This window comes from Dendrobates tinctorius, unplaced genomic scaffold (assembly GCF_039654945.1).
Source record: "Dendrobates tinctorius isolate UK_male_01 unplaced genomic scaffold, ASM3965494v1 ptg000032l, whole genome shotgun sequence".
Taxonomy (NCBI): domain Eukaryota; kingdom Metazoa; phylum Chordata; class Amphibia; order Anura; family Dendrobatidae; genus Dendrobates; species Dendrobates tinctorius.
Window position 1 is genome coordinate 45,852,424 of NW_027361700.1, and position 14,271 is coordinate 45,866,694.

Consider the following 14,271-nt stretch of genomic DNA (forward strand, 5'->3'; position numbering starts at 1 on the left):
TGCAATATCACCAATGTGTTCACGGATCCTTCTTCTAAATTTCCTCTTGGTCTTTCCCACATATTCAATGCCACAAATACCTGTACCCTTGTATATCACTCACTGAGTTTTGCAATGAATAAAGGCACTGATGGTAAAAGCATTACCTGTGACTGAGCTTTTAAAGGTTTCACTTTTACACAAATATGGACATGCAACACAATTGTTACAAGTGTATCAACCTACATTCCAATGGGGCAGTCACATCTTTGATTTTGGATTCTTGAAATAGGTTCTTACCAGCCTTTCTTTGAAGGATCTACCTTTTCTATACGTAATCAGGGGCAGGAACCCAATACGGCCTTAAGTGCTGGAGCTGGTGACTTGAGCAGTGAGGAGCTTGTCCCTAGACCAGAAGAAAGAGAGAAAGGAAAGACAGAAGAAACAGAAAGACAAGCTTCAGTGGAAGAATGGAAGAAGGGGTCCTAGGGGCATGGGTAGTGAGGAATCCACCCTTGAGGCCCGTATCCAAGCTGACCGTAGTCGGGTGGAAGGACCAGGTTGCAGTAGGGGACCGGCCCCAGACTAGTGCAGAAACTAAGGACTCAGCTAGCTAACCGGAGGTTGCAGTATCTGCATGTGCTGCAGCCACATCCATACACATTCGCTGAAAAGGCAGCCGAATAGGATCAAGGCGACCTAGAGCATGTCACTGACAGGATTCGGTGCTACTGGCTTGGGACACTGTGTGAAGGCACAGGGCAGAAGAGGTGGGAGCCAACGCAGTGAGACAGGAAAGGAACATCTGAAGGGGGTTCTGACAAGGTGTACCCCGAATTACCTGAGAGCTGGCTGGACCACCGACCCGGAGAACACAGCACCTGGCTGGAGATTATAACTGGAAGAACTGTGAATAAAAGCGTGAAGGCTGCACTCCACTGTGTCCTCTGACTTATTTACAGCGTCACCTGCCTTGCATCACGACTACAACCACCATCATTATCTCTATCACCTATAACTGCCCTGGGGTTTAGCTCTATCCGTGGAGAGATGTAACAACTCTGCTTCATCACCAACAGCCCCAGCGATCTCTTTTGCAGCGTCAGCTATCATCTTCTTTGCCGAACACCATGGATGGTGTCACAAATTATCCCCATCTTTATTCCCTAAAATCATCATTTTCTTTATTTTCATTGCACACCCAGGGCTACAGACCGGGTCACTGCTGCCGGGACATCCCCTTTAAGAACTGACTGGACCGGTACCGAGTAACCTCGGCCCTAAGGGGCGCTGCAAACTTGGTTTTACGAACAGGATCTTACAACCCGGTACACCGGGTCCCGTACTCCTAAAGATTGTGTAAAAAGACTGTGACAAGACACGCCATATTTATGCAAATGGGAGTGCTGAATGCTGAAGCTGCCCATCGTGGGCTGAGTTATTGAAAGGCGCCAACATCATGCCCGCCCATTGTGGATACCTGTATACTATCAGAACATGGCCGCTGGCCAGGAGGATCAACCTCCTGGTCTGGGATGGCGGGAAAGAAGAAAGAAGGAACTGCCCACGAAGGAGAGAGCGGGAACTACATGTGGGCGTGACGGGAAACTGCCCAGCAAGCAAGATGGCGAGTGGTGGTGACCCGGATTGTGGGGTGGAAGCGGAGGACTCCCCCCAGCCAATGGGATGAAAACCCTGCCCAGCTGCCTACCATAGATCCGGAGTTCCTTGGAACAGAGGTGGAGGAGCTAAGCCTCCAGCTCCTGTGGTCACAGATCACCGCGGTGTCGGCGTGGAAGGAGGCCTTATTGGAAAAAGTGTGTGAGCGGCGGGCGGCCTTGCGCCCAGCATCCCCGACCCCATCGGAGGAGGAGTCTGGCACCGGAGAAACATCAGACGCAGGTACTGTGACCAACCCTGCCCCGGTGGCCGAGGAGACCCTAGTAGGCCCATTAAAACCCCCGCCAGCCCTCAAAACCGGCTGGGCGTGTAGAAAACTAACCTGGGACCGGATGGCAGACATCAGGAACCTACTGGCGGTTCCGCTGCAGCCTTAACTTATGCCCCATCTGCTCTGGAAGAAAAAGTAAACAAATGGCAAAAAGTGATGTAAATAGTTAAGTAACTTGGTTAGGTTTTGTTAAGGATAATGTGAATAGGCCTTGCTGATTAAAGAAAGACATTATGGTCATGGACAGAGAATGGACAGAACTTTTTTTGTAAATAGCACGTAATGTGCTTCTTATTGGTTTTACAGTAACCCAATAGAGTGTGAATGTGGCATTCTATCTTTGCACTAGACCACAGAACCAAAAACCGTCTGGCGTGGCCGAACAGTGGTCCAACGAGCTGACCAGCTATGCCCAGTAGCCACGCCCTGGGCCTACATTGGGGGTTTGAGACGGATTCCCCCATATTGCAGTTAAGAAAAGAAAAAGACTACCCTGGTTCGGGAATACACTGAACTCTATTGCACTTGATAGGAAAAGTTTTATTGATAGTAAGGTTATATTTCATGTCTCAGTTTCTTCCTATGATAAAGCTATTTTCTGTATTTACAGATAGTAAACAATGTTATTAAACGTATATTTATGAATATAGTAGTAATTTGTAACGTTAAAGAAAAGTGCCTCCCAGAAAGGGAAGACGAGTTACTTGTTTAACTGTTTTACTGGTTGAAATGCATTTCAGAAATTATTGCATGTTGTAACTACTGTTTGCTTTGCTCCAGCTCGAGGACGTGCTGTGTTTAATGGGGGGGGTGGTGGTATGTGGTGACCCTGAGGGTTCAGTCGCCACAGAGATACTGCACCTCAGCCAGAGATAGGGCACTCCGCTCTCGGGTAAGGAGGGGGCACTACCCAGAACCCAGACACTTGCATCCAACACCAGACCTCTCCAGGCCAGGGAGGGACTAAGAGGTTGTGGGTAAAGAAAGCAGCAGGGGGAGAGCTGAAGGAAGTGACAGTGAGAGAGTGAGTCAGTTGGAGCTGGGGACTTGAGCAGTGAGGAGCTTGTCCCTAGACCAGAAGAAAGAGAGAAAGGAAAGACAGAAGAAACAGACAAGCTTCAGTGGAAGAGAGGAAGAAGGGGTCCTAGGGGCATGGCTAGTGAGGAATCCACCCGTTGGGCCCATATCCACACCGACCGTATTCAGGTGGAGTGACCAGGTCGCAGTAGATGACCGGCCTCAGCCTAGTGGAGAAACTTAGGACTCAGCCAGCTAACCGGGGGTTGCAGTATCTGCATGTGCTGCAGCCACATCCATACACATTCGCTGAAACGGCAGCCGGATAGGATCAAGGGGACCTAGAGCACGTCTCTGACAGGATCCGAGGCTGCTTGCTTGGGACACTGTGTGTGAAGGTGCAGGGCAGGAGAGGTGGGAGCCAGCACAGTGAGACGGTCAGGAAAGGAACATCTGAAGGGGGTTCTAACAAGGTGTACCCTAAATTACCTGAATGCTGGCTGGACCACCGACCCAGAGGACACAGCACCCCGGCTGGGGATTGTAACCGGAAGAACTGTGAGTAAAAGTGTGAAGACCTCATTCCACTGCGTCCTCTGACTTATTTACAGCGTCACCTGCCTTGCACCACGACTAAACCACCATCATCATCTCTAACACCTATAACTGCCCTGGGGCTTAGTTCTACCCGTGGAGAGCTGTAACAACTCTGCTGCATCACCAACAGCCCCCGCAGTCTCTTTTGCAGCGTCAGCTATCACCTTCCTTACCGAACACCACGGGTGGCGTCACAAATTATCCCCATCTTTATTCCCTAAAATCATCATTTTTTTCATTTTCATTGCACACACAGGGCTACGGACCGGGTCACTGCTGCCGGGACACCCCCTTTAATTACTGACCGGCCCGGTTCTGAGTAACCCCGGCCCTAGTGGGTGTTGCATATATACTGTATATAAACTGAATGTTCTGTGTGTATATACCTTATATTTGTCCTTGTACACACTGTATGTGTCTGTATACTGTATATACAATATGTACAGTTGTGGCCAAAAGTATTGACACCCCTGCAATTCTGTCAGATAATATTCAGTTTCTTCCTGAAAATGATTGCAAACACAAATTCTTTGGTATTATTATCTTCATTTAATTTGTCTTAAATTAAAAAACACAAAAAGAATTGTCCTAAAGCCAAATTGGATATAATTCCACACCAAACATAAAAAAGAGGGTGGACAAAAGTATTGGCACTGTTCGAAAAATCATGTGATGCTTCTCTAATTTGTGTAATTAACAGCACTTGTAACTTACCTGTGGCACCTAACAGGAGTTGGCAATAACTAAATCACACTTGCAGCCAGTTGACATGGATTAAAGCTGACTCAACCTCTGTCCTGTGACCTTGTGTGTACCACATTGAGCATGGAGAAAAGAAAGAAGACCAAAGAACTGTCTGAGGACTTGAGAAACCAAATTGTGAGGAAGCATGAGCAATCTTAAGGCTACAAGTCCATCTCCAAAGACCAGAATGTTCCTGTGTCTACCATGCGCAGTGTCATCAAGAAGTTTAAAGCCCATGGCACTGTGGCTAACCTCCCTAGCTGTGGACGGAAAAGAAAAATTGACAACAGATTTCAACGCAAGATTGTGCGGATGTTGGATAAAGAACCTCGACTAACATCGAAACAAGTTCAAGCTGCCCTGCAGTCCGAGGGTACAACAGTGTCAACCCGTACTATCCGTCGGCGTCTGAATGTAAAGGGACTGTATGGTAGGAGACCCAGGAAGACCCCACTTCTTACCCCGAGACATAAAAAAGCCAGGCTGGAGTTTGCCAAAACTTACCTGAAAAAGCCTAAAACATTTTGGAAGAATGTTCTCTGGTCAGAAGAGACAAAAGTAGAGCTTTTGGGGCAAAGGCATCAACATAGAGTTTACAGGAGAAAAAAGAGGCATTCAAAGAAAAGAACATGGTCCCTACAGTCAAACATGGCGGAGGTTCCCTGATGTTTTGGGGTTGCTTTGCTGCCTCTGGCACTGGACTGCTTGACCGTGTGCATGACATTATGAAGTCTGAAGACTACCAACAAATTTTGCAGCATAATGTAGGGCCCAGTGTGAGAAATCTGGGTCTCCCTCAGAGGTCATGGGTCTTCCAGCAGGACAATGACCCAAAACAGACTTCAAAAAGCACTAGAAAATGGTTTGAGAGAAAGCACTGGAGACTTCTAAGGTGGCCAGCAATGAGTCCAGACCTGAATCCCATAGAAGACCTGTGGAGAGATCTAAAAATGGCAGTTTGGAAAAGGCACCCTTCAAATATCAGGGACCTGGAGCAGTTTGCCAAAGAAGAATGGTCTAAAATTCCAGCAGAGCACTGTAAGAAACTCATTGATGGTTACCGGAAGAGGTTGGTCGCAGTTATCTTGGCTAAAGGTTGTGCAACCAGGTATTAGCCTGAGGGTACCAATACTTTTGTCTGGCCCATTTTTGGAGTTTTGTGTGAAATGATCAATGTTTTGCTTTTTGCTTCATTCTCTTTTGTGTTTTTTCATTTAAGACAAATTAAATGAAGATAATACCAAAGAATTTGTGTTTGCAATCATTTTCAGGAAGAAGCTGAGTATTATCTGACAGAATTGCAGGGGCGTCAATACTTTTGGCCACAACTGTAGTGTATGTTTCTACATTTATAAAGTATATATAATGTGTGGTGTACATGTATAGTGTATATCTGTGTATATGTGCAGTATATATAGTTCTGTAACTCTAGTATCACCAGAATAGGGATCAGCAGTTTATGTCTAATGCCTGTGTCTTACATTAGGGCCTGTTCAAACTCTTTCTCTACTGCGCATTAGGTTCTGCCTGAATCCCCCTATAGAGCCATAGATTGCAATGACAGGAATGGAGCTCACATGAATTCCACATGTGATGATTTTTTTTCTCAACGTGTCCGTGTGTTCCAACAGCCACAGAAAAGTGAACACTTTTAGATGAAAAAAACAGAAACAAACTCTAAGGGTAGGTGCACATGATCAGTAATCGCTGTGGGTTGGAAGCTGCGTACTTGTGCACAGTCCAGATGTTACAGCATAGTGGATGGGATTTCAAGAAACCCCATACCCACTATGCGTTCACAGACGCCCGTGGCTCACCTGCGAAGACAGGCAAGTGGCGCGTCTTTCCAGACCGCAGCATGTATATTTCTCTTGCGGAGACGTGAGATAAATATCACCCGTACAATGTATTGGACAGCAGTAAATCCACACGGTTCAGTGATCACAGAGGAGTGACCTGCGTTCAATAGCCGGCAGCGGACATGTGCTGCGTACAAAGCGCTGCCAATTCCTGATCGTGTGCAAATATCCGAAAAAAATAAATCAGTCAATTTCAGAAATAAAAACAAATTCTTTTGACCTCTGCTTGTGTCAGTGCAGCCTGTGGCCCCGTCAGGGATTTACATGAATCCTATTTTAGGGGGATTCAGGCAGAGCCCCCGGACACACTGCAGAAGCGCGGTGTAAACAGGACTTAATATACTATTGTGTGGAATAGTGCAGGCTGCTATGCTATTCTGCGCTGTCCCAGTACAGCAGCCAGACACAGACACCGGCCATACACGGACACCGGCCACAAGAGACTTCTTTTTATAAATCTGCTGCTGTCGTCTTTCAGCATTTCTGCAGTGTCTTTTCCCTATTCAAATGAATGGGAAACAAAAATGCAAGTGAAAAGGCTGCAAAAAGGCTGAATATTTCCTGCCAACACTGTAGATCAATTCACAGCAAAAATGGAGGGTGTGTCTACAGGGGTTTTCTGATAATGTAAGATTAATTAGCATGAAATAAATCCCTGCGGCTCCAGCACCGATACTCCTGGGCTCTCTGTCAGTCTTAGCACTGGGTTACAGTGGTCTTGTGGCTCCGGGGGTCTCCGTCAGTCTTGGCACTTGGCTGCAGTGGTCTTGTGGCTGCACCTTATATTATAGCAGCAAAGTGAATAATAACCATCACGGACCCCGAACCATAGGCCTTGGAGCCAGAGGGGACTTAGCAGAGTAGTTTGGGGTCACTTTTTTATCGCTTTTTATTCTGCTGTTTTGTGAGGTAGGATGGCAGTTCTGCTAATGTTTTCTATTATGTTACTGTACGGACCCTTCACACAACTTGGTATCATGTTTTTCACGGATGCCACATGTACCCTATTTAACCAACAGTGCTGCACTCATGTCTGTGTTTTCCCAGCAGCACAGATGACAAGGGCCAATATAAGTCTATGGGTCCATGTAAATGTAGGAGGATAAGATATTATGTATCTCATGCTTCCCTATGTCAGTTCTTAATGTTTTCAGACGTGTTTTTATGATTATTGCCTGAGGTACTGCTACATTGATAATTATGTATTACCACTCATTACTCAAGGTATTGCCACTTGAATGTGCTACCATTCTATTGACAACTGTATATATTGCCTCTTGTTCCTGTATGATAATATTGCATGTATATTATGTGTCTTTTGTATATGTATAGTCAGGGAAAGTTAGTGCACCCTTCTTGGGACATTAGAGGAGGGCACTTTTAGTATATAGTTTCCCATAGGTTGGGTAGTTGTAATGATGTTGCGGGCCACTAGGTGGGGGCGTACTAGTGGGATCTGATAGGTGGTTCATAGAGGGTTAATTGTAGGAGGGGCTGCTGAGAGTTAAGGTTAGTGCTGAAGAGCGGTTTAGTCAGACGGGGCCAGGGTGCCCTAGAGTCCACATGGGCTATAGGCCTGGGCAGCTTGGCAGTCACGTAACGTTAAGTCGTTATTGCCCACGTTAACCACGGCCACTGTAGGTCTTAGTAGTGGGTCAGAACAGGAAAAGGAAGATGTGGCGTCTTACCGCCTGGGCCAATGCTTTTAGGGCAGAAGTTGGCTGGACTAAGGAGAGGAAGGAAGTTGGCACTTTGACGAGATCGGTACAGACAGGCCGGATGCTTCATTGGGGGTCACCAAACATAGTGATTGATGAATTCATGTCTGGGGTGAAACAGGCTGAAGGAAATGTCAATGTAGTGAGGTCAGACCTGGAAGGAGCTGGGAAGCAGTCTAGTACGGTCCGGTCCGGGCGTGTACTGCACAGAAGTGACAGCAAGCAAGGGAAAGATCAGGAAGCAAGAAAGTGTTAAAGTTGTCTCGGACTGTGTCTCCCTTGATGCGAGTCGCCTAGAAGGGGGACCGCTATGGCGTGGGAAGTGCCCGGGTGATGATGTATCTGGAGATGCAGGTATGCCGAGGAGCATAGTATTGTTTTATGTAGGGGAAGGGCTAGGCGCAGCTGCCACCAGAGTACAGGTCACGACTACGGTCTTGGCCCTCCCTTACACTTGGCGTAGTTGGCTGGATGTCGACACCATGCAGCGAGGAAGTACTGCAAGTGATGAGCTTGAGAAAGATGACGTTTGGCAGGATGTAGTTGCCTTGCCGTGTGAAGAATTTGTTGAAAAGGAAGATGAAAAAGTATGTGCAATGGCTTCCTCCCTGGAAAATGACCAGCAGAAGGAGCCAAAAATTGCTGCTGATGATGAAGATACGCTGAAATTGTCTACTGTTAATGTTTTGACCATACCAGACTTGACCATTGCATCGGATTTAACTGATTGAAAAAGAAAAACTAACACTTTCACAGTAACTAAGATGGCGGTGGTGAGAATGGCGGGAAACGATAGAGAAGAAGTAAACAACGAGAACCGTGTACTTCGTGGGCGATGCCGTCACTCTTTGGCGTCAAACCGTGCCTGTCAGCATGGCCGGGCCCACCCCTGGTGGGAGCGGCTGAAGAGAAGGAGACCTTGCCCCTTGAAACTGAACTGTGATGGAGGGAAGATACGGTTGGAGGTGGTTCCCCCGGTGACGGGCAGGACCCTGAAGAGAAAGCCGGAAGACGCTGTGTTGCGCCATCTTATACCCATGAACCAGCCACAATGCAGCACTCATGTATGCGTAGCTGCCAAGGTGTGGGCCGAATTCAGTGGAGGTGGCAGCAGGAGAAAGTGCACATCCAGCCTCCAACAGTCAGCGAGGAACCAACAGAGACTTCCACCTGTCCAGCCTTAGCATTGCCCTGACCCCAGAGCGTACACCTGATGGAGACACCATCCATCTGGGAGCAGAGTACTGGTGGTGCGGAGCTTACAGAGCAGTCTCAGGCCCGAAGATCGGGCGCACTGGAGTCCCCCCTGTTAACTCAGCGAGGATCGGAGCTGGAAGTTGCTCAGGAAGCACCGCGGCCGGAAATGGCATCCGAACTGGCATGCCAGTCGACTGTCACACGGGCGAGTGGTCTCGCGGAAGAAAGCAATGGCTTGGAGGCTGCAACCGCCTTTACATCAGTGAAACAGGTGAGTGCACCCTTGTCGTCTACCCCGGAGGAGAGGCCCTCCTCGTACAGCTCCATTCCTGAGGCCATCGTACGCCGCCGCATTCCTATGAGAGAACTCACTCCTTCACCGCAGCTGTCGGAGGTCTCGTCGGCCCCCTATTCGGTCACAGCCCTGGGGGCTACCCACACTCAACCAGTCACAGAGGGCCCCTTTCTCATGCCCAAGCAGGCTGCCTGGGTGGAAGGGGTGATCCTTAACAAAAAGCAATGGGAGCAGGAAGTTTGGAGGGTGCTACGACAGCCAGGTGGAGGCGCTCTGGCAGAACGGCGCACCAGCGGCCGACTGGTGTACACGGATACTGACTGGGCTACAGTTTTATTAGAGAAGACGGGACAGATGCCAAGGTTTATGTAAATGTTACATCTGTAAAGTTCGGGAGGCTGTTGAGCATGAGAGACCGGGTTTCCTTCTTTAAAGAGGCCTGTCCACGTGTGTACTATGTGGTAGCGGTTACCCACTATGATGAAGGTGACATGGGGTCTCTTCTCGGAATCGGTACAAACCTCAACATCGGTCAGTACCCGGAGACCTGGTGGTGCTGCAGTGGCACCATCCACATCCTCTGCGGCTGCAGAGATGTTGACTGACCAAGTGGTACACAGTGCGTGACGTTGAACGTTGTCTAATGTGCTGAAGAGTTTAAAAAGTTTTGCACGTTGCACCTTGTTCACGGTGGGACTGTTCTGCATCCCTATAGGGCAGGGAAGCCCTGTCATGCTCTCCGGAGTGAAGAGCCACATGCCCGGCCCAGCCTTTAACAGAGCTGAAGGTAAGCGTTGTAAGCGGAACATACTGTAGTTATGGCCTAGAGGACTGCAAGCTAGGCAATATACCTGGAGCTTATGGACGCTTTTGTTTTTTTGTTGCGCCTGTTGCGCCCATTCTGCTAGAAATAGGAGAGACTGTCTCTTCAATTGGAAGCCTCTGGAAAGCCTGTACTCCCCTCAAGGAAAGGGGGAGCATCTCTCCTTGTCACCTTGTCACCCTCCCGGGTATAGTTACTAACTACGGTTAGTTATAACAAATTATAATGATTATATCTATATATATAAAGCTGAGTGTATAGCCCCGTCCACTCCGCATAGCCACATTCACTATAATATCCCACATCATCCCGTCAGCCAGAGATACCGCACTGCTACCCCTAATATCCCACATCATCCCGTCAGCCAGAGCCACCGTACTACTAATATCCCACTTCATCCCGTCAAAGCCACCGACTACTACCCCTAATATCACACATCATCCCATCAGCCATAGCCACCGGACAACTGCCACTAATATCCCACGTCATCCCGTCACAGCCGCTGGACTACTACCCCTAATAATCCCACATCATCCCACCAGCCAGAGCCACCGGACTTCTCCCCCTAATATCCCACGTCATCCCATCATCCTGGGGTTAGAACCAGAGCACTGAGTGGAATTGCCCTAACTTCCATACTGGGGATCCCTTTAAGAGAGGCGGATTTGCCCTGACTTCCATACCAATGATCCCTTTAAGAGGCCCTGGGGTCAGAACCACAGCGCTGAGTGGAACGGTACTAACTTCCATACCGGGGATCCCTTTAAGAGAGGCCTGGGGTCAAAACCAAAGCACTGGATGGATTTGCCCTAACTTCCATACCAATGATCCCTTTAAGAGAGGCCTGGGGTCAGTATCAGAGCATTTGAAGGCAATTGCCCTGACTTCCATACCGGGGATCCCTTTAAGAGCGGCCTGGTATCAGAACCAAAGCGCTGGATGGATTTGCCCTGACTTCCATACCAATGATCCCTTTAAGAGAGGCCTGGTGTCAGAATCAGAGTGCTGCTGAATTTGCCCTAATTCTATATCGGAGATCCCTTTAAGAGAGGCCCGGGGTCAGTACCAAGGCGCAGAGTGGATTTGCCCTCACTTCCGTACCGGAGATCCCTTTAAGAGGGGCCTGGGGTCAGAACCAGAGTGCTTAGTGGAATTGCCCTAACTTCCATACAAATTATCTCTTTAAGAGACCCTGGGGTCAGAACCACAGCGCTGAATGGAACGGTCCTAATTCCATACTGTAGATCCCTTTAAGAGAGGCCTGGGGTCAAAACCAAAGCGCTGGATGGATTTTCCCTAACTTCCATACCAATGATCCCTTTAAGAGAGGCCTGGGGTCAGTATCAGAACGCTGAGGGATTTGCCTTAACTTGCATATGGAGATCCCTTTAAGAGGGAAGATGTGCCTATGGGATGGACGATGTGTGATGGGTATATGGGCACGGGAGGGGGGATTCATTTCTGTCATGTGCTCTCTGCTCTTTTCTAAGGGGTTAGACAATGGCTGGGAGCTTATGTTCCCCGGGATGCTAGGGATGCTAGATTTCTCCCACCATGTCAGTGTCTGCTGAGGTGTTGTTGAGTGGGAAAACTATTACCCATAGCAACCAATCACAGCTCAGCTTCTTTTAAACAGCTCTGGTGAAGTGAAAGAAGCTTTGTGATTGGTTGGTGATATACAAACACATTCAATTTTATATCTATAGATATAGCGCCATTAATTCCACAGAGCTTTACAAACATTGTCATCACTGTCCCCCACTGGCGCTCACAATCCAGATTCCACATCAGTATGTCTTTGGAGTGTGGGAGGAAACCAGAGAACCTGGAGGAAATCCACGCAAACACGGGGAGAACATACAAACTCCTCGTACATGATGTCCTTGGTGGGGTTTCAATCCAGGATCCCAGTATTGCAAGGCTGCAGTGCTATCCAATGAGCCACCGTAATATGTATTTATGTATGTGAATATTTTATATACCGTATATACTCGAAAATAAGCTGAGATTTTCTGAACGTCACTGATAGATGACGTGCCAGATAGCAGCAAGCCGCGATGGACCAGGGGACAGGTGAATATCTCAGGTGCCAGAAGTGACATCGGCAACTGGCCCCAGTGACGGAGAGGTGAGTGTCTTTTTTTTATTTTCAAATGCAGCAGCGGCAGCACATGGAGGCATAATCTATGGAGCATCTTATAGGGGCAGCATATGGGGCATAGTCTATGGAGCACTTATAGGGGCATTTTATGGGGCATAATCTATGGAGCATCTTATAGGGGTAGCATATGGGGTATAATATATGGAGCATCTTATATGGGCAGCATATAGGGGCATAATCTATGGAGCATCTTATGGGTGCAGCATATGGGTGCATAATCTATGGAGCATCTTATGGGGGCAGCATATAGGGGCATAATCTATGGAGCATCTTATGGGGGCAGCATATGGGGGCATAATCTATGGAGCATCTTATGGGGCAGCATATGGGGGCATAATCTATGGAGCATCTTATGTGGGCAGCATATGGGGCCTATTCTATGGAGCATCTTATGGGGCCTATTCTATGGAACATTTTATGATTATGCCCCATAATCTATGGAACATCTTATGGGGCCATAACCTTTATGGAGCAGCATATGGGGCATATTATTCTATGGAGCATCTTATGGGGCCATTATTAACCTTTGTGCAGCATTATATGGGGAGTATTTTGTATGGAGCATCTTATGGGGCTATCATGAACTGTATGAAGCATTATGTGGGGCTCCTGATTCAATATGGATATTCAAAAATATTGATGTCTCAATTAATTTTACTTTTATTGGTATCTATTTATATTTTTTAAATTTACCAGTAGCTGCTGCATTTTCCACCCTAGGCTTATACTCGAGTCAATAAGTTTTTCCAGTTTTTTTTGTGGCAAAATTAGGGGGGTTGGCTTATACTCGGGTCGGCTTATACTCGAGTATATACGGTATGTGTGTATATGAGTTTCTAATGTGAACGTGCTTGTGTATGTGCGCAAGTGCATATGTATATCAGTCTGCATAGACACCAGGAGGGATGATGGTTCAGGTCCAGACCCAAGTTCTACACAGGGACCCTTGGCTGTCAGTATCCACCCCTACCAATCTTATTATGTTCATGATACAAAAATATACCATAAAATATAATAATCAGTGAATAATAAAAATGTGAAGACATTCCTTATCAATAAAAACATTGACATAGTTACACAGTATTTTGAGATAACAGGAACTCACCACTTTGTGTGAAACTAATCCATCTAGACAAGGGGGGTAATAGGGACAAGTTCCAGTTCCCATTTTCCTGACTGCAACAATCAGAATATGAAGTAGACATATAAAACAAAAACAGGAGAGATTCCTTTAATTGTAAAAAGCAAAAAAATAACTTTGAAATATTATTAAATTGGCACTCAGCAGTTGGGCTCTTACCTTACAAGCTCTCTAATAGCATGGATTAATTAAATAGGATTTACTAAATACTTTTAGAAAGGAACATCATCTACTCTTTTCCCCTTCTGTCACTCAAAAAACTTAGAGGAGTCAGTTAGGGATATTCTTTGTAGTAAGGGACAGAGCTCATGTCCTTTGGTCCCCACAGGCCATCTAGCGCCTAAATGTTGTTCTAGCTGTAGCACATTCTCCATCCATGCCTGCCTGAACCACCACACGTCCTGTAGAGGTTAACTTACTGTGTCTGGCTTTGAACTTAGTCATTCCAGTCTGACCCACCTTGGAGATTTGTCCCTTCTTCTCCACCATGGTCTTTCTTTCTTTCCTTTGTCCATTTTGGAGTCCTGGTTTGAATTGGAACGTAGCTGTAAAGTCTCTGGAGTTTTTCACACATTGACTACAGGGAATGTGCTGACTGGACAGCTCTACAGAAAAACAATTATCTTCCGGCACATGGGAATGAATCTTTCAGTTCCCTATAGAACAGTGTTGGTGGGCAAGTGGTGAGATTGCTAGCAGCTACAGTATTCATGCCCTAGGTGTTAATTATGTTTGACCAAAAATAATAAATTCTGGAGTAATAATAGGTGTCATGACTGCAGCCACAGA

The 14,271-nt window shown here is 47.1% G+C and overlaps 1 protein-coding gene across 1 annotated transcript in view; it reads right to left on the reverse strand.

Annotated features, from left to right (window-relative positions):
- Positions 1-14,012, reverse strand: part of PLCD3 (phospholipase C delta 3) — a 184,405-nt gene extending 170,393 nt beyond the window's left edge. The window contains exons 1-2 of the mRNA XM_073572868.1: positions 13,942-14,012; positions 13,447-13,517 (exon numbers count right to left, since the gene is read on the reverse strand). Coding sequence (XP_073428969.1) covers positions 13,447-13,517; positions 13,942-13,997 — 127 coding nt within the window. The 5' untranslated portion in view covers positions 13,998-14,012. The remainder of the gene's footprint in view (positions 1-13,446; positions 13,518-13,941) is intronic.
- Positions 14,013-14,271: the final 259 nt, after the last annotated feature.